General features: G+C 42.3%; 1 protein-coding gene across 6 annotated transcripts in view; it reads right to left on the bottom strand.

Annotated features, from left to right (window-relative positions):
- ANO4 (anoctamin 4) overlaps window positions 1-16,353 on the bottom strand; it is a 430,350-nt gene extending 413,997 nt beyond the window's left edge. For 3 of the 6 annotated variants that reach the window (XM_054527543.2, XM_054527542.2, XM_054527546.2), the window contains exon 1: window positions 16,015-16,353. In XM_054527543.2, coding sequence (XP_054383518.1) covers window positions 16,015-16,129 — 115 coding nt within the window. In that variant the 5' untranslated portion in view covers window positions 16,130-16,353. The remainder of the gene's footprint in view (window positions 1-16,014) is intronic. The other 3 variants (XM_054527547.2, XM_054527544.2, XM_054527545.2) reach the window with 1 other exon arrangement.
- Window positions 16,354-20,905: the final 4,552 nt, after the last annotated feature.

The following is a 20,905-nucleotide window of genomic DNA, read 5'->3' as shown; positions in this document are numbered from 1 at the left end:
GGAGAGCCAGGTGGCAGACCCTGGGATGGGCACTTAGAACATTTCAATAGACAACCCAGACAGCCACACACAGGCAATTGCAGTTTCATGTCACCATTATTACAATGGGAGAGTGAAGGGTGCTTGGGCAGTTGGGGGCAGGGAGTTAGACAGGAGAGAGGGTGCCTGACCCAGACTATAGACTAAAGAGTATCAGGTAAGGTTTCCTGGAGGAAATTCAACATCCTAATGGAAACCTAAAAGGTGAGTACTATCTGACTGGGCAAAAAGTGGATGAACTGAGGGAAACGATGCAGGCAGGGGAGCTATCATCCCCATCCTCCATCCTCTGGAGGCTGAGAGGCCACAGGCAGCTTCGTGGGTTAGCAGCTGAATGCAGTAAGGGAAGGAGAGATGAGCAGCAGCCAGGTTGCAAAGCGTCTTGTAAACCAAGTTAACAAGTTTGGCTTCTGCCTAGAAAGCAGGATCCTATTTTTGTTTTAGAAAGATCACTTTGTGGCAGTTTCCAGGACGGATTGGAGGACACTGAGATGAGACTAGAAAGACTTATTTGCGAGGCTGCTGCAGTATTCTGATGAGAAATAGTGGTGGTCAAACCGTGGGAGAAGTGGCAGTGGAGACAGAGAAGGGTGGATGCAATGCCCTCAAAAGCTAAAAGTGCAGCACAGGCATCAGTTTCCTCATTACTGTGAACAGAAAGTGTTCTAGGCAGAGGGGGGGCAAAAGAAATCAAAGCCTCACAGGTGCATTGCATATCAGCATTTTCACCCACAACATTTCATGCACGAGGTAGGCGCCACCCTCACATCTCTGATGGAAAGGCTGAGAATCCAGGTGGCTGAGTGCCGTGCCCAAGGTCACACTGAGAGCATGTGGCAGAAGAGAGCTCAAATCTATATCAGGAGTACTTGAAATTGTTTATGAAACATTGCAGGAACACAAAATTTAAACAATCCTAGAAGATAACATAGGAAAAACAACTAGATGGCAGTGATGTTTTACATATAACGCCAAAGACAAGATCCATGAAAAAAATAATGGATACACTGGATTAAAAACTGCTACTCTATGAAAGATAATACAAACAGAATGAGAAGACAAGGCACAGACTGGCAGAAAATATTTGTAAAACACACATCTGATAAAGGATTGTTACACAAAATATACAAAGAACTCTTAAAACTCAACAATAAGAAAACAAATAAGCTGACTTAAAAAATGGGCCAACCACTTTTACAGACACATCACCAAAGATGATACAGATGGCAGATGTACACATGAAAAGATGCTCCACGTCAGAAACCAGAGAAATGCAAATTAAAACAAACATAAAATACCACTACACATTTATTAGAATGGTCAAAATCTGGAACACTGACAAGACCAAATGCTGGCAACAGGACCTCTATTGCTGGTGAGAATATAAAATGGTACAGCCACTCTAGAAGACAGTTTGGCAATTTATTACAAAACTAAACATACTCTTACCATACGATCCAGCAATCACACCCCTTGGTATTTGGTATTTACCCAAAGAAGCTGAAAACTTATGCCCATCCAAAAACCTACATACAGATGGTTATAGCAGCTTTATTCATAATTGCTACAACTTGGAAGTAACCAAGATGTCCTTCTGTAGAGGAATGGAAAATAAAACTGTGGCATATCCTAGCAGCTTTATTCATAGTTGCCATAACTTGGAAGCAACCAAGATGACCTTCCATAGAGGAATGGAAAATAAAACTGTGGTATATCCAGACAATGGAATATTATTCAGCACTAAAATGAAATGAGCTATCAAGTCATGAAAAGACATGGAGGAATCTTAAATGCATAATACTAAGTTAAAGAAACCAATCTGAAAAGGCCAAATTCTTTATGATTCCAACTATGTGACATTCTGGAAAAGGCAAAACTATGGAGACAATAAAAAAAATTAGTGGTTGCCAGGGGTCAGAGTGGAGGGAAGGAACAAACAGGAAGGGCACATAGGATTGTTAGGGCAATGAAATTAGTCTGTATGATACTACAATGGTGGATACAAGTCATTATTAAATTACCCAAACCCATAGGATATACAACAACCAAGAGTGAGCCCTAATATAAACTACAGATTTTGGGTGATTATAACGTGTTGATGTAGGTTCATCAATTGTAACAAATGCACCACTCCAGTGGGAGATATTGATAACAGGGGAGTATATGTGGGGACAGGAGGTGTTTGGGAACTCTTCTGTAACTTCCTGTTAATTTTGTTATGAACCTAAAACTGCTCTAAAAAAATTAACTCAACATAGGGTATAAGTGATTTTAAAATATTACAATAAATACATGTTGTCTAATATAAGCCACTACGGGTTAGAAGAGTCATATTAAATAGTTGCAACACTGGTCTAAAGGCAACATTTGAACATTATGTGACAATAAGAAAATTCTGATCTATAATGGTGAGAAGTATAGGTCTGAGGGGAAGAAATAATTATTAGGATTAGTCAAATGCATCCAGAGAGAAAAGGTGCCTAGAAACATATCAATTCAGACTTTAATGGGAACACAATGTGGATTGACAGAGAAGATGGCTTTGTAGGTGAATGTTCTTAGGAGGAAAGAACAGCAGGTACCTGGACAGAGAAGCCAGGAAATAGGAGTCATCTTTAAGGGGTTTTCTATAGGTGCCCTTGGTTTGAAAGCAGTTGGGAAGTATTGACAAAAGCAGGTGGCAAGCCAGAGGACAGAGAAACAGTGGTGGCTCTCAGAGGCCAGTGCACATTCACAAACAGAAAGGTAAATGCTAGGAAATATTTTTAAAACTATTTTTAATATGGGAAAACTAATTCTAGCAAGTGTATGTGGCCAACTCTTTCCCTAAGAAACATCTCCAAACCGTCTCCAATCTCTAGAATGCTTCCTGAACAGCTAGCCACACCTCCAATAATAGCACTGGGCATGCAAGATTGCACTGGTTTACACATCTCCTCAACCATGAGCTTGTCCAGGGAAGACCCACGTTACCCAATTTGCAATTTCCGGAGTTTAGTGCTGTGGCTGGCATAAGGTAAATGCTCAATGAATGTTCGTTGGTTTTAAAAAAGGAAGGAACAAAATTAAAGAAGGAACAAACAAATAATTAATTCTCCTTCCTATTAGTTTCAGAGAGGTTGCTGTGATCAAAGAGAAAGCACTGGGCTGAGAGTCAGAAGACCTAAGTTGGAAGCCCAGCTTTGCTACACATAACCTCTTTGAACATGGCTAAGTTGTTTAATCTCCTTAAGTACTGATTCCTCCACCTGCAAATGGTGACAATAGTGCTTATCTCACTTTTGGGGGGTGGGGAGGAGGTATGGTTTAAAAAAATAAATCAGCTACATAAAATCTATAGTTAGCAAATAATCCTGTATATATTTGTGGAATTTGCTGAATCAGTAAAATTTAGACTTAAAACATATCAGACTAAGTACTCCAAAGTTGTCATTCCTCATTCTTTTTAAACCCTTCTCTAGGGATCTATCCTTATAAGATTTTGGAAGGAAGAAGACTTTCACAGGACAGGTCAATGGCATCAAAAAATGTATACAATCAGAGAGAGACAGACAGAGAGATTTACAAACACAGAAATGACTGTGAATGGGGAGGAGAAAAGGAATGAAGAAGAAAAGCATAATGAGAAATTAGTAATCAACAAAGAAGCAGAATGCTTGAATTAGGAAATGAATGCCTAGGAAGAGGCTATGAACAGCAAAACTATGGCAATTTGAGTCAAGCCTGAATGGTAAAACCAGGGCAACAATTTTGGTGGCAGTATTTTGAAAAGACTCCAAGAGCAAAAGTACAAAGAGCTGTAGCAATTGCAAGTGCAAAGTGATGACATGAAGGAAGGTGTTCTTACCTACTGGTAAGAACATTTAATCCTTTAAGAATCACCTAGAGTTAAATGATAAAATCATGCAACTAGTGGGAAAACTTGAGACTATGAATGAGATTAATGAACATCGTGGGTTCTAGAGTCAGTATCCAGATTAAACAGTCTATTCCAACCCCTGGACACATTACTTCTTCTCTATGTGGCTCTGTTTCCTCATATATAAAATGGGAATAATAAAGGCACCTAGATTATAATATTATATGAGCATTCAATTATTTAATACATGAGAAAGTCTTTATATAACAGTACCTACAACATAGAACGTGTTCAATTAGTGTTACCTTTTTTTTTTTTTTTTTTTGAGACAGAGTTTTGCCCTTGCTTTTATTGCCCAGGCTGGAGTGCAATGGCGCGATCTCAGCTCCCTGTAACTTCCAGCTATATTTTTATTTCATGCTTATAAGAAACAAGATATCCATAAGATGGAATCCCATATAGCAAAGGAAATTAAAGTGAAGCTACACAAAATATTATGAATGAGTCTCACAAGCAAAATATGAAATGAAAGGAGCAAACTGAAAATAATATCTGTGAATCTACTTATAAAAATTTCAACAACAAACACAACTAAATTATATTGTTTATTAATCCATAATGGATGGTAAAACTATAAAGAAAAGCAACAAAATAATTAGCACAAAAGTCAGCATGGTGGTTCCACTGATGGGGAAGAAGTGAGTTTGCGTTATGAAAGAGTATGGGGCAGGGGTGGGTTCGGGGATGCTGGAAGTGTTCTGTTTCTTAACCGAGGTGGTGGCTACATGGTATTCATTTTATAATTATATATTACATTATATATTTTTCTTCCTCACTTGTCTACATGTATATTATAGTTCACTATAACTTTTTTAAATAAACAGAGAAGTACAGAAATTATGGCAGGGCAAACCTAGAATACAAATTCTGTAAAAGTACCTAGGAAAAAGAAAAGGTGGTGGAATTAGACACCATCAGTTACTGAGCACCCACTCTTTATCAGGCACTATGCTGAACATTTATTATTTCATTTATACCCATTATTTAAGCTTCAAAACAACTCTTTTAAGGTATAACTCTATTATGCAGATGAGGAATTAGGGGCTCAAAAAATTAAAGAACTTGCCCAGAGTCACACTCACAGGAAGTCACAAAGCTGGAATCAGAATCCAGTTTTGTCTTACACTAGAAAAGCAATTGAGAGCAGAGGCAAAGACAGGAGGAGGACAGATTAATATCACAAGTTGGGTTAGGCAGGTTCCTCCTGTATCTGGTGTTACATCTTTGACAGTCAGTTATCTGATGTGCTAAGCATTGAGGCTCCATAGAGAACAAGATCTACTGTTTTCAGAGGACTGCTTAGCAAAAAAGTGTGGACAAAACTAACACACATTTTATTTATCTCATATTATTTGGGGGCATGCTCATAAACAATACAATCTTATAACAAAAGAAAATAAAGCCCATCTTAACACTCAAACTATCTTACCTTTCATCCTAACCACCACAAAAAAGAAAGCACAGTGCCTATGTATGTCTTTCCACTGAATGTGGAATTCTTGTAAATATGTGGGCAACTCTACTGTCAATATAAAATAATAATTTTAACGCCTAATGTAGGAGGGTATAGAAAAAGAATAAAAGCAAAATACTAAACAATAATGGAATACACGCCAGGAACTGGGTGCTCAAAGTATTGTTTGGAGGAGAGGTTAACATATTAAATTTAGAGTTAGTTAAACAAAATATAATGAATAGGTGTAGAATTTGTTAAGCAAGATTGAAGTAAAAGTACAAGGGCAATTATTAAAACAGCAGAAATAGACTACATTTCCAAACCAGTTAGTTGTGTTCAAAGGGGTAGGGAAGGGGTAGGGTGGTGAGGAACAGTGGGAGAAGGAATATAACAAGTTCAACTTTGATAAGGGAAATAAATGAGGGGGAAAATCATAGGAAAAATACAGAGAAAGTACAAAGTAAAATGGTTAAAAATAAGTTCAAATATAGTAGTAATAACAATACACGTAAATGGTCTAAATTTGCTATTTAAGAGACTATGAGATGGATTTCTAAAAAAAAAAACAAAAAAAAACTAAATGCTGTTTGTAAGAGAAACATCTAAAACCTAAGGACACAAATGTTGAAAGTAAAATATTTATAAAGATGCAGCAAGCAGATACTAACCAAAATAAAGCCAGGGTACCTAATTAGTTTTAGGAAAAAGGCTTTAAGACAGAAAGCATTATTAAGGATAAAGGTGGTGAGTAATAATGATAAAAGGTTCAGAGTTCAATTATCCAAGAAGGTATAAACAAATGTTAAATCTATATGGCCAGAATAAAATAATCTGAAACCGATGAAGCAAAAATGAACAGAACTACAGGGAATAACAGACAAGCCTACCATCAGAAGAATGATTTTAACATACTTAATAACTGATTGCTTGGGCAAGAAAAATTTTAGTAAGAACACTGAAAATTTGAACAGTACAATTAATCTCAATTTAATGGACAGTTATTGAATGCTTCATCTGACAGTCAGGGAATATATATTCTTCTTAAGCCCATGGTGAAGTATTATAAAACTTGACCATACTTTAGACCATAAAGCAAATCTCAACAATTAAAAAATAAATCAATATCATTACAGGCCATGTTTTTCAACCCTAATTAAAAATCAGGGTAGAAGTCCTTTTTAGGGAATGGAGGGGTTCCTGGGGCAACTATTAAATATTATTATCTGTGCACTTTTCTGTGTGTGAAAAAAATTACCAATTTTTTTCAAGGTTTTTTTAATGTTGCACTACTGGCCAAACAAAATAGAGAATATAGCAGATTTCTATCAAGCAAAACACAATCAAAAATGTCTAAATTAAAAGAATAAAATTCCAAGTCTGGCTCATTTAACCAGGGCCACTTTATACAGTTTATATGCATAAGTCATGGTAGCAGTCGCTATATAAGCACTAACTACTGTTCTCTACCACCCTACTCCTCCGAGTGCAGTCTCTTGAACAGCAGCAACTGCACCACCTGAGAGTCCATTAGAAATGCAGAATTCCAGGCTCACCCCAGAGCTACTAAATCAGTATTTTCATTTTCACAAGATGTCCAAATGATTTGCAGTCTCATTAAACTGAGCAGCACTGATCTACAGCTTAACTTTAAGGCCCATAAGCAAAACTTTCGAGGCCTTAGGAATCAACCAAAGCCTTTTTAAGGACCTGTATGACCTGTCCTGCACTAGGAATGGGAGAACTAAGAGTGTAATCAGGAAAGGAGAAACACAAGAAATACATTAGTTCAGAATATGCATAGACTGAGGCTGAGGAGAGAAATGGCAAGCATCGTGTAATTCAAAGAGCTTCTTTTTAAGAAAGACCTGCCCCAAGGCAGAAAGGCCTTAAAAATAAAAAGAAAGGACTTTTTTTAATTGAAGTTTAACACAGATACAATAAAATGCCCAAATCTCAAGTGCACAACTCAATGAAAATTATCACAAAATGAACACATCACGTAACTACCATGAGGAGACCATCTCCAAGTAATTTCAGGTGAGAGGACATTACTTGAAAGAATTACTTGAGAATCATAAGAATAGGAAATGCTGAGTGGCTTTCGCATCACAAGGTAAACGGCAAGTTAGACTGGCAGCCAAAACCAGGCTGGGTTCTGAGGGGTGACCACTCAGATTGCTAGAAATACAAGAATGATGGGCCGCTCCCCTTTCTTTTCTACTGAGGCAATGGTACCTGGAGTGTTAAGTCATTTGCTCTTCATCACACAACTAGAAAGTGGGAGAACCAGAACTGATATCCTGACATGAGTCTAGCCCAAGAAGTAAGTAGCATTTACTGAAGCAATTGTTTTAAGTTATTCATCTTCATGTCATCCATTTCACTCTGATTTGGGGAAATTTCACTAATTCTTATAATTGCTTGATTATTGTTTATAAACTATGAAGCTCCAAAGTCCTTATTTTAGGTATAGGCCAGGTTGACAGTTAAGATACCAGTTTCCGGCCGGGCGCGGTGGCTCACGCCTGTAATCCCAGCACTTTGGGAGGCCAAGGCAGGCGGATCACGAGGTCAGGAGATCGAGACCATCCTGGCTAACACGGTGAAACCACGTCTCTACTAAAAATACAAAAAATTAGCCGGGCGTGGTGGCGGGCGCCTGTAGTCCCAGCTACTCAGGAGGCTGAGGCAGGAGAATGGCGTGAACCCGGGAGGCGGAGCTTGCAGTGAGCAGAGATCGGGCCACTGCACTCCAGCCTGGGTGACAGAACATGACTCCATCTCAAAAAAAAAAAAAAAAAAAAAAAAAAAGATACCAATTTCCCTGACAAAGACACAGGGACTAGAAGCTGAGGTAAAGCCTTCTCCTGGAATCCACAATTCACAAAGCCTGAGCAAACAAACATCTCACTCACAAGAAAGTAAGGAGAAATTTTACAAAGAAAAGGTTTTCATTAAACCTTTCAAAACATATTACAAGCCTGCTTATATACAGGGACAGATGAAACCCAAGAACTTACCAAACAGAAGAATGATGCATAACTACTGACTTTGCAAAAATATTCACCATCTGATTCCTTTAATAACTACCTACACTGGCGCATTAGAAATACCATTTAATTTACAAAATATATGTTTATTGTATAGAGTGAGTTATAACTACTTACTGCATCTGATTTTTTAAAAAGCAATCTAAATTGTTTATAAAAGGTTCTAAAGAACCGACTAGTAAGAAAAAAATGTAGTTCACTTGTGTATGTACATGTATACATGTGGGTGTTCCTCAGAAATATCAATGTGTTGATTTAGTCCATGTTTGCTGTGTAAGTTAATATTCAAGACCTATTCTTTCCTCCTAGCTGGGTAATCTCTATCTCCTCACCTAACCTCCCTGGGCCTGGACTTTTTGTTGTGACTGAAATTCATCCATTCAAAAAATGGATGACACAGGCTGGTCCCAGGTAGAAAGTGGTGGCTTGGGAAGTCTCTCCCTAAGGTGCTGAAAAATCAATCAGAGGATATAAAGTGTGTTTCCACTGGAAAGAGCTTTTCCTAAACAAAGAGATCTCCTTATTACTATTATAAAATAAAGACAGTATTGCTGTTTTCATAACGTTTTTTCATTTATTATGTGCCACTTCACTAGAAGACAGGCAGGAGAGATACTAGTTGACGTAGTAATAGTTCTAGTAGTATCCTCCTCTGCAACCTGCATCAGACCTGAGTGAGACCCAGACTCCCAGAGGGGAAAGCCATCTTTTACTCATCTTGCATCCTCAAACCCTGCCCTCAGCCTAATGCATAGAAGGCACAAGAAATGTTTGCCAAAGCCTCCAGTAAGCTTTCAAATACTTGAATCACCTTTCCTGCATTTTAAATACTGTGTCTGGTGCTCATTATCCCGGCTTCCCTTTGATTCCACTTCTAGCAGCAGGCACTGTGACAAAAGCCCTTTCATGAACCCTAATTAGAGAAAAGCCTTTCCTTTCCTACTTACACCTACTTGATTCACTGTTGAAAATCCTATATTCTGTTTTCATTATCTTCAGGAGGTAAAGATTCATGCCTTATTATTACATCATAAGATCCGTGAAACAGGCAGGGTTTTTTTTGTTTGTTTGTTTTTTGTTAGTTTTTGTTGTGCTTCCTGAACCTACAACAGTGCCTGACACACAGTAAGCACTCACAAAGCCTATTTTAAATTGTTTGTTCTAGAAACTTCTTTGGGAGCTGTGGACTGTGTGTCTAGGACTGCATTCTAGTAGAAAAATCCACACTGCTATTTATTGCGAGCTGAATGTGTCCTCCCAAAATTCATACGTTAAGGCCCTCACTAACCCCCAGTGTGATGGTATTTGGGGATGGGGCATTTGGGACATAATTGGGTTTAGATTTTAGATTTTTAAAAGCACTCTAAATTGTTTATAAAAGGTTCTAGAGAACTGACTAGTAACAAAAAAATGTAGTTTACTTGTGTATGTACATGTATACATGAGTGTGTTCCTCAGAAATATCAATGTGTTTATTTAGTCCACGTTTCCTGTGTATTTTATAGGTTTATGAAAAAAGTTAATATTCGAGACCTATTCTTTCCTCCTAGCTGGGTAATCTCTATCTCCTCTATCTTCTTGTTCATGAGGATGGGCCCCTGGTGATGGGATTAGTTTCCTTATAAGAGACAGAGATCCCACTCTGTCCCTGAGCACACACCAAGGAAAGGCCACGTGGGTATCCAGCAAGAAGATGACTATCTACAAGCCAGGAAACAGGCCCTCACCATACATTAAATCTGCCACCACCTCCATCAGGGACTTCCAGCCTCCAGAACTATGAGAAATAAAAATATGTTGTTTAAGCCACCCAGACTTTGGCATTTTGTTATATAGCAGCCCAGAGCAGACTATGACACTGTTACAAAAAAAAATAACGTTTTAAAGGAAAGAATTAAAATGCTGCTTCTCAGAATCAAAAAAAAAATTTAATTTAATTTTACCCCACAAAGAAATTTACAAAATATGAAGGGCTGAAGGTCAAAAAATAATCTGTACATGCTTTGCTGCAGCTTCTTAATCAAAAGGATCCTAATCAATGTTGACCATGAATGTCTTGGTTGCATAATAACAAGCATGTCAGGTGGTGTAGGGAAAAAACAAGAGAAGTCATTAAAGAGCTCCTTGGATTTATCTAGTAGCTAAAGCATAAGTCCCAGCCAGCTAGCATGCACCTGATCTCACCATGTAGTCTGGATGCTTTTATTCTTTTGCTTGTTTGTCTTTTCCGAAGGGTAAAAGTTATTATGCTTATTATTTGCAATAGGAAAAAGGAGGTTTTAAAACTTCTGCATGGGGTACTGCCCCCTACTATACTCCATTCAGTCCCTCAGTCAGTCACACACCCAAGTACTGGTCACCTACTATGTGCCAGGCACTGTGCAAGGCACAAGGAACACAAAGATAAAATAGCTGGTCCTTGCCATCTGAGTTTTACAACCCACAGAGGGGATTACTCATTGCAATACAAAATTAGAACCTGCTATGGAAAGGGCTTACCCTAAGAAGTCCCAGGGGAAGCACCAAGTCAGATAGAGAATGTCAAGGGGAAAGGAGAGGGGGCCTCGTAAAGAAGGAGGGAGTTGTTCAGAGCATGCATCAAGGTCCAGAAACCTGAGAAGGCCTCAAACAACCTCCCGCCCAGAGGGTGGGATGCTAGGGTCAAAGGCAACAAGAGAGAAGGGCAGGAAGTTCAATTTTTACCCCTACACAGAGAAAAGCCATTGAAGAATTTTAAACAAGGAACAACAGGATCAGATTTGCAAGTGTAATTCAAAGGAGCCAGGACTAGAGGCAGAGGAACCAGTTGGGAGGCCACTGTTGCAGCCAAAGTGGGCAATGATGGTGGCCTAGACTAGCATAAGAGCAGTGGGCAGGGCAAGGAGAAAGCAAAGTTGAAAGATGTTAAGGAAAAAGGACCAACAGGACTTGGTGATTGAGAGTATACTGGCTAGGAGAAGGAGTTGATAATAATACCTAATGCTTACTGAGTACTACATACTGCTCCTGCGCACTTGACAGTACTATCGCATTTTAACTTCTTAGTGACCTCATTTTACAGATGAGAAAACTGAGACACAGAAGGTGAATTAATGTGCTCAAGGTCAGGCCAGGCGTGGTGGCTCACACCTGTAATTCCAGCAGGGATTTGAGAGGCCAAGGCAGGAGGATCGCCTAGGAAAGACCAGCCTAGGAAACATATCAAGACCCTGTCTCTACTTAAAAAAAAAAAAAAGTAAAAGTTAGCCTGGCATGGTGACCCACACCTGTGGTTCCAGCTACTATGGAGGCTGATGAAGGAAGATTGCTTGAGCCAGGGAGGCAGAGGCTGCAATGAGCCAGGATCATGCCACTACACTCCAGCCTGGGCAACAGAGCGAGACATTGTCTCAAAAAAACAAACAAACAAACAAACAAAAATTTACTCAAGGTCACTGTTAGTATGTGCTGGTAAGGGAGGACTCCACAATGACTTCCAGGATTCCAGGGTGACTGGGTAGAGCATGCTGGCCCCTTTCAACCTCTAGCCACTCTGTTTCAGATGTCATGTTCCACCTACCAGCACCATGCTACTAGCGGCTGCCTTCATACCCCTGACATTTCTCCCCTTCATCTTCGTTCATGTTGCTGTTGCTCCCTGGAATGACCTCCTTCTCCCAGTTGGCCTTCTCCCAATCTCCTCCTCCAGGAAACTGTTTTGGCCCATCCCTTACCCTACCCAGCCCTTCCCTACAACACTGCATTATAATTCTCCATTTAGGAGTCTGTCTCCTCCAGCTGACTCTGCCATCTGTCACAGAAATAGCAGGAGATCTTATTCGTTCTAGTAACCCTGGGTTAAGGCTAGAGCCTGGAACATAGTTAGAGCTCAGTAGTTGGAGATACTCTATAGGAAACAGGGACAGGAGAGGAAGATGGGGGTTGTTTTGGACACATTGAGTTTGTGATGCTAACACAAAGAGAGAAGAGCATACAGGTAGTCTGGCAGCTAACTATACAAGCATAGCACATGCAAGAAAGAAGTTCTGAGTGGTGACTTCTATGTGGGAGTCACCTGAATAAAGATGAAGTCATGGGAGGGGAAATGATGTCCTAGGCTCTCATGTCTTCTCACCCCATTTGATTCCCACATTCCACAGTTAGGCTTAGCTCTCATTACACTCCCTAAATAAGTTCCTTAACCTATCTGTGCCTCAACTTCTTCAAATGAATACAAGGCTGACTTTGGATCAATGTCTTAAAAGTTGCTGTGAAGATTAACTGAGCTAATTCACATAAAGTGCCATTATTATTATCTTCATGTTCAGGCACACCCCACACTTCTACTTACAACTCTGAAAACTTTCTTGCTGCAGTTTACAGGTCTCCCACTACAAGACTGAGTCTGCACATGGGGTCGTTGTTTAGCATCTGGGAGGTATCTAACCAATGTCATCCAAATGGTTGAGAGTCAAATTATTTAAAAGGTTGAGAGAACCCAGGCAAACATCAGCATTAGCAGAAGGCGTCCACACACAAAAAAATCAAGAGGTAGGAGGAAAATGAGGGGAGAGGAGTTATATAACAACACTGGCTCAGACTGCACTGTCTTCCTGTCTTCTACTTGCTCTCACTGCTCTAGCCACAATGACCTTCTAGCTAGCCTTGAACATGACAAGCTCATTCCTGACTCAGGGCCTTTGCACTTACTGTTCACATTGCCAAAAATCCTCTTTCCCCATGTAATGGAATGCCTCATTCCTTTTCTTCATTTAGTTCTCTGCTCAAGTATCTCCTCAGAGAGGGCTTCCCTATCTGAAAGAGCCACCACTGTGCTCTATCAGCTCTTTCAGCTCCTTATTAAGCCTCGTCAGGGCTGACAGGTCCAGGCCAGGCCTGTGAGTCTAACCACAACGCCCTTCCTGGTTCAGGTGGGGACACAGCCTCTGTGCCTTCCTTTGCATGGCCAAGAACAATTAAAGTCCCAGTCATTTCTCTCTAAAAGATACTTGTCTCCCATCCTTAGTCTCATGCGCATGGTTATTTAATGAGTTAAAGTGGTTAAGAACCTAAACCATTTAAAGGACAAGAAAATAAATGTCCGTGGTGAGTATAAAGGGTTGAGGCCTTAAAAACCCAGAATTGTAAAAATAACATCATTCATTGAACATATTTTTACCGGTGGGCATTACAGCTATTGATTACCCTAAGCTCATTTCTGATTTCTAGAATGTGAGACTAGATGGTGGCCTGAAAGTAAAAATTCATACTAAAATGCGGAAAAAGCAAGCTCAAAATACAAAAAGAGCAGGATCAAAATGCAGAAAGAACAGGATCAGAAATGCATATTAGAAGGGAAGCTAATGAGGATTACTAGAGGCTGCTGCTAATGAAATGCCTACATAAGCCAAATTTCTCTCTCATCTTATGAATCTAAAACACGTGGTCTACAGTGTAACTGTTCATTCTCTTGGCACCCCCTGTGCTAAAGATAAGAATAAAGCATTTGTTAAATCAGTCAATTAAATATAAAAATTGAACCCTATAAATTCCAGGCAAAAAGTTTAGATCATCCCCCATCATGATGCCTAAACCCAAATCCAACAGAATTGGCAGGGGACATTTTTTACAAGGAATTCAATTGTCAAAGAAAAGATTTGTGGAAGGTTCCAGGGCTGGGCCAAGCTCTCATCAGATAATGATCTCAATAGTATCCAGTGGGTGAAGAATGTATTAAATGTGCTCAATGTTTTTCTCCTTAACTTGTTCACTAGGTTGAAAGCCCTGATGGACTAATTTATTCTGTCATGGTTTAGCTCACACTGCTACAGATGTAAGAATTCATGTGGATTTTGTGGCCAAGTATATGCATCATTTTAGGGATGGATGCAGGAGGAGAATGTGTCAAGCAGAAATTCTAATTGATATTTTTATTGAAATATGCTTCAGTTCTCTTTAAGGGTCTAATGAGAAACTTGTGTAATTCTTAATCACCAAAAACAAAGATCTGCCACCTTTTTCCTTTAATTACTGAAATATACTTCTTTTCAAAATGATTTCACTTATTCTGACTTCATTTTCTCCACCTGGGTGCCCAATTAAGCTTTTAAAGCTTCTAGAAATGTACAGAACTGATCATTATGTAAACTTATTACTGACAGTATCCATGGGGCAGCATACAAAATCTAAAATGATGTAAAAAAACAGAAGTTAGATCCCTCTGATAGGAAAAGGTGTAAAAATAGATGTTTTGCCAATGAATATGCCTAAAATGCCATCAGCATATTGAATTATCCCCAGATGGTAACCCAGGAACCACAATGTTGAGTGTTAAATGTGCGGCAGGTAAGAACAACTTAAATCCCAGCAAAAATGTTCTGAGCGCGGGGGAAGGGGATTGGAGGAAAGAAAAAATAGGCCACCAGACTGAAATTTGTAATCTGCTCACAATTTGTTACTGGTTCCCAGGCATCAATTGCAAACCCTCTGAGCCACCTGAATGATCATTTTAAACAATTTAAATCCAGAGAAAGAGACTGACCCTGTTAACCTTGGTAAAATGAGCAGGGGACATCACTGGCCTAGAGAATGAAGATTCCACACCAAAGAATAGCAATTTCCGTCCCACCCACCCCAGGCTTTGAGATGTCCCTGCAGAACATTACCCATCAATTGCTCACAGCCTTCCCGTTTAAAATGCCAAATCTAGATCTTATCGCAACAACTGACTGCAAGCAAGAGGAAGGGAGGGAGGTCTACTTGAGTTTCTGCTTCCCATAATCAAGTCTCAGCAGTATTTCTGATAAAGGGCTAAAGAGAATTGCTTTATCCACACAAGCAAGAACGTTGATAAGAAGCCTTGCTGGCTCCCCCAGCGCGCTAGGATTTCTAGCTGAGCCCGAAACCTTCACACAGTGATTTTGTTTTCCTTCAGAACCATGCAATACCACACATGTATATATGTATATGTCTATTCATATATATTTATTTAACAAAACAATGGGCAGGGGAACGATGAATGCCTTCCTTTTTCATAAACTTTTATTTCCAAACTGATTTCTTTTTTTGCACTAAAAACATGTTACAGTGCATATTATTTTAACTACACAGCATCTGTCAGAGAGATGTTCTCATCTCTCATTTACAGACGGAGAAATGCAGGGGCTCAAAAGTTTAAATAACTTGCCCAAGGTCAGTCAGGGACAAGATAAGCGCTGGCTGAACGCACATCTCCCAACTCCAAGCCTCACTCCGCTAGAGGAGGACTTAACACCCGCGTCCCTTCCCCTGAGTGGTCGGAAGCGAGGGGAATGTTTCTGGAGTCCCGAAGCTCCCAAAGCCTCCCACATTTTGAGGCGTTTTTCCCGCAGACACCCGGTTCCCGGGTTACCCGCGGCCCGAAACCCCGCGGAACGCCGGCCCCTCAGGAGCTGCGCGCACGGCCGCCGGCTCCCTCCCTTCCAGACCCCCCCGCAGAGGCGAACCCCGAAGTTTCCCCGGGTGTTTCGACGGCTCCCTGGGCCCCTCCCTTCCGCCCCGCCGCCCCAGGAACCCGCGACGGCCCCAGTTACCGTATGCGGTGAGGGAGGCCATCCTGGCCCGCGTCCTGCCCAGACTGGCCAGGGCGTCGGCTAGAGCGGCCCCCTGCGCGCTGCGCCCCTGGACGGCCCCGCCCGGCGAGTGCATGCGCTTGGCTCCAGCGGCGCCCGGGCGCTCCGCGGCTGAGCACGCCCAGTCAGTGCGCCGCGCTCGCCCCTAGAGCTGCCGGCGCGCGGGGGCCCCCGGCCGGGCTGCGCTGCGAGAGCGGCAGGAGAGAGGGCGTAGACCGGCAGCTACGCTCCGGGTCCCCGCCGAGATTGAACCAGCCCCGGAGGACGCGCGGCCGGGAGAGAGGAGGGGCGAAGCTGGCGGTGGGAGGTGCCCGGCAGAGGCGCGCCGCGGATTTGGCCCAGCGCCGTCGGCGTCGGGCGAGATCCCTGGTGGATTCACGCCAAACGGGGTGGCAGGGATGTCGCGGCAAGGGTCGGGGAGTCCCAGGCGCGCCACAGCCTCTCGGGACGGTCTCCTTTCCTAGGGAAGTTCCACTGGAGAGCGCGCCTGGGGACACATGGGGTGGGTCTGGCCGCCGGTGACTCTGCGCGCGATCCCAGCCCAGAAGACAGTCTGGAGAAGGCTTTGCCTGTGAGACCAAAGCACAGGGGAGAATAGCAACCTTCTCCTGCACACTTCTATTAGTGAAGTCGGTGACTACTAAGTACCGAACTCTGACCCCAACAGTTCAGACCTGTCCCAGTACATCATCTTATCATCTCTATTTGTGCTTCTGTCTTCCCACGAGGCGCTCACCGGTGTCCTATTCCTGCCCAGCATCTGATGAGGGCGCGAGCTCACACAAGGTTGAGTGATGGAATGTCCCAGCTGGTCTCAGCCCGCCTTCCCTATCGTGCTGGGTCTCCGTCTGGAATCAGCTGGCTGAGGAGAGGGAAAGGAGTGGGAGAGCGAGAACGAGACCCGATAAGTCGGTGGCACCCACTAAGGGATGAAGCAGGGGGAAGAGGAAGGCCGCCCAACGCCTCCTCGGGTCAGGTGCAACCCTGACCCCGTCCCTTGCCGCGAGGCTTTGCCATTCCCAAGTGTAAAGTTGAGACCACACCAAAAGGGAGGCCCAGAGGCCTCCTGGCTGGGGGTCGAAGATCGTGGTCACCAGGCCTTGTAAAACGCCCGCGCGGGAGGAATTGGGGGGCGATGCTGTCAAGGCATTAACTGCTTTTGGGGTTGCGCCTACTCGGGTGGAGGCACCGAGGGCAAATAAATCTGGCGAAGACAAAACCCGGCGTTTGTTTGGAAGCTTCCCGCGCTCTCCAGCTCTCCAGCCGTCAGAGTTGGGCGCTTCCAACCTCCGCGTCCGCCTGCCTTCCCACTCTTCGGTGAGGGCAGCCAGACGGCGGCGGGCGACCGGTGCACGAGGCTCTAGGATGTAGTGTCGGGGCCCACACTTACCCATGTGAGCGCAAGGCTGAGACTGCGGCCGGCTTGAGGAGCCAGCCCCTAAGGAGGGCCAGGTCCGCCCAGGATAGTGGGAGCGTGGGATCTGGTCCTTTATTGGCCCTCGGTCAGCCGGCGAGCAGCCGGGTGACCCTTGGTTAAGACACCGTCTCTAAGGTTCCATTTCCCCATCTGTAAAATGGAGCTAAGTATTGCGGCTGTGCTCACCTCGCAGGGCGGTTGCAGGGATGGGGTGGGACAGGGACACTATCAGAACCAGAACTGAGGTCTTGGTGGCTGCTCCCTGCCTTGGCCTTGCCCCTTGAGGGCCCCATTGGCCTCTCCCGCAGGTTTTTTCAACCTCACACTCTACCCAACCCCAGGCTGAAATTGCAACCGCCCACCCTTGAGCCTAAAGTGACTGGGAAACCTGCTCTCAGCTCCTGCTCTCACCTAGCCTGGGGGCCGACGCAGGCCAGGCTTGCCTTCTCCGAGTGCTCCAAGCACCGCCCCCAGACCTGGGCAGCGCCTCTGTTCTCCCTTCACCATCCCCACACCTCAGCAGCCTTGTCTGGGCACTCGTCTTAAAGTCTGTTCCACCTCTTGTGCCCCTTCCTAAGCCTGGAGCGAATGCTTCCCCAGTCTCCTCTATGCCCGCACTGGGCCTCAAGGCCGTTTGTAACTTATGGTCTGACATCCAGCGCTTTCTCCTCCATTCACCATCGCTGCCGCTCGGATGGAGTCATGAGGAAAGGCCATCATAATGAGTTACAAATTGCACTTTAATTCTTCTTGGCAGTTCTTTCTAATTAGCAGGAACCAAAAAGTAGCATTTAATTAATTAACCTCTCTTAAGGCTACCTGAACTTGTCCCCACATAACACCATTCCAAGTCCTTGAGATATTCAGTGCCCACAGCAGAATTAAGACTGAGGGGACCTGCCTGTAGTCCCAGCTACTCGGGAGGCTGAGGCAGGAGAATGGCATGAACCCGGGAGGCGGAGCTTGCAGTGAGCCGAGATCGCCCCCCACTGCACTCCAGCCTGGTCAACAGAGCGAGACTCCGTCTCAAAATAAATAAATAAATAAAAGACTGAGGGGACCTGGCCTCTTTGGGAGGAATTGACGGACAAATAAACCTCCTGCCTTCATGGGTTTAAGAGCCTTCCAGTTGTTCTCAGCATCTGTGTTGTCAGGTGGTAATGAGATCTTTAAGCCGCTACCTGTGTCCTGGTCTGCAGTGGGAAGGGGTGGTCTCCACCTACCTCACATTCTTGAGGGGGACAAAGGTTAAGGAAGAATTATGACACCAGTGATGAAATACAGGATGTTACAGAAACTCCAGGAGGAACAAGTGGTTCTGTCTTAGCAGGATTCACACACGACTTAACTAAGGCAGTGACATTTGAAAGATGAGGTCCAGGATTTGTGATTTTGCCAATAAAATTTCATAAAGACAAGCTTGTCATTCAAATTTCCTTATGTTTTATGCATTCTCGATAAAATTTCAGGAGTAAAATATGAACTGCCACAACTTTGATGAAAGCTGTGTTCTAAATCTTTCCAAGAAAACACTTTTTTTCAGATGATAGATTGAGAGAAACTAGTTCTTCTTCCCTTTTCAGCACGTTCTGAACTTAAACTGACTTTTATTAACTGCCTTAAACATTGCATTGTATTGATAGTAGAAGGGGCTGACTCTCTGCAGTTAATATTTTTAATAATTCGTTTCAATTTTGTGGCTTAGTAACTATTCTGCAAATACTCATTTTTAAATATATCTGAAAAGTATTTTAGTTTCCAATTGCCTACAATCAACTTGATGTAGAATTTGATCCATTATTGAAAGTTTACTTAAACATTTTAAAATATTGCTGCTGTTGGACTCTATATTCCCATAAGTTTTAATATCTTTATTATAACACTTATCATGTCATACTGTAATTTATTTATTTATCCATTTATTTCCCCCTCCCCTGGAAAGCAGGAACCATGTCTTATATTTCAGGCTATCCCAACACCTAGCACAGTACTTAGCCCACCTTGGGTACTCTATAAAATATTAATTGAATGAAGCAGTGCATGGGAGGAAAAAAATATTTGATTATAGGGGTTAGGAAGGGATCATTGCTTAGGCAGCCTGAATTGGGGTGAGTTTTATTCTGTAGAATAAAAGCATCTTCCTCACTAAGGGAAGACTATTGCATGGAAATCATTTTACAAAACACTTTGGCTGGGGCCAGAGACTATGTCAGAATTCCAGTGTCTACTCTGATAAAACATCAAAAAAGGGGTTCTTATCCTGAAAACTCTTACCCTGATCCATGAAACTCTCCCTGAACTAGAGGATTGGGGAGAGGGCCCGTGAATGGGCTTCCTGAGGTTCATAAGTCACCTGAAAATTACATTTGAAATAGGTATATATATGCAGATATACATACATCTATCAAAACATCTATATATACACACCTATTTTGGTTTTCTCAAGTGCATCAGGGCCAGCCAGTTGGAACAAACTGCAGAAGAAGTAAACATGAACAGCAAGTTCTTACCTCAAGGAAGAGAATGGATTATTCTGGCTTCCTGGTCTCCATTTCTCAAGTTTTGTGAAAATCTCTCTTCAATTTACAACAGATAACACTTTTACCTGTAAGACGGGTTTGGAGAATGATTCATGAATTCTGTCCTTGTATGAAAAGCCTTTTGTAACAATAATTATACTCATGACAATTTAACCCAATTTCAAATTGAATATATATATATATATGTAAAATTTTTTTTCTGAGAAGAGGATTCATAGTGTGATGGCTAGTTTCTGTGACACAGACCATGGGATTCCCAGATATCTGATTAAACATTATTTCTGAGTGCATCTTTAAGGGTGTTTCCAGAAGAGATGAGCATTTGAATTGGCAGACTGAGTAAAGTACATGGCCTTCTCCAATGTGGGTAGGCATCATCCCATCTGTTGACAGCCTCATACAACAAAAAGACAGAGGAAGATTGAATTCTCCCCCTCTCTCTCTCTCTCTCCGACTGTTGAGCTGGGACATGGATCTTTTCCTGAAGCCCTCAATGCTCCTGGTGCTCAGGCCTTCAGACTTTTACTGGAATCTGTAACATTGGCCCAGTGGCTCTCAGGCCCTCGAACTACACTGGCTTTCCTGGGTCTTCAGCTTGCAGATGGCAGATCGTGGAACTTCTTGGCCATTATAATAAATCTCTTTGTGTGAGATTTTGTGTGTGTGCATGTATATGTATCCAGCATCCATTAGCTATATACATACATATATGTATATAGCTATATATACATATATACATGCACACACACAAAATATATATACATATATACATATACATGCACACACAAAATCTTACACAGAGATTTATTATATACATGCGCACACACAAAATCTCACACAAAGAGATTTATTATATATGTGTATATATACACACACATATCCCACTGGCTCTGTT

The sequence above is a fragment of the Pongo abelii genome, chromosome 10 (assembly GCF_028885655.2).
Source record: "Pongo abelii isolate AG06213 chromosome 10, NHGRI_mPonAbe1-v2.0_pri, whole genome shotgun sequence".
Classification (NCBI taxonomy): Eukaryota; Metazoa; Chordata; class Mammalia; order Primates; family Hominidae; genus Pongo; species Pongo abelii.
Note: the sequence above shows the minus strand (reverse complement) of the source record. Positions and strands in the feature narration are given on the sequence as shown.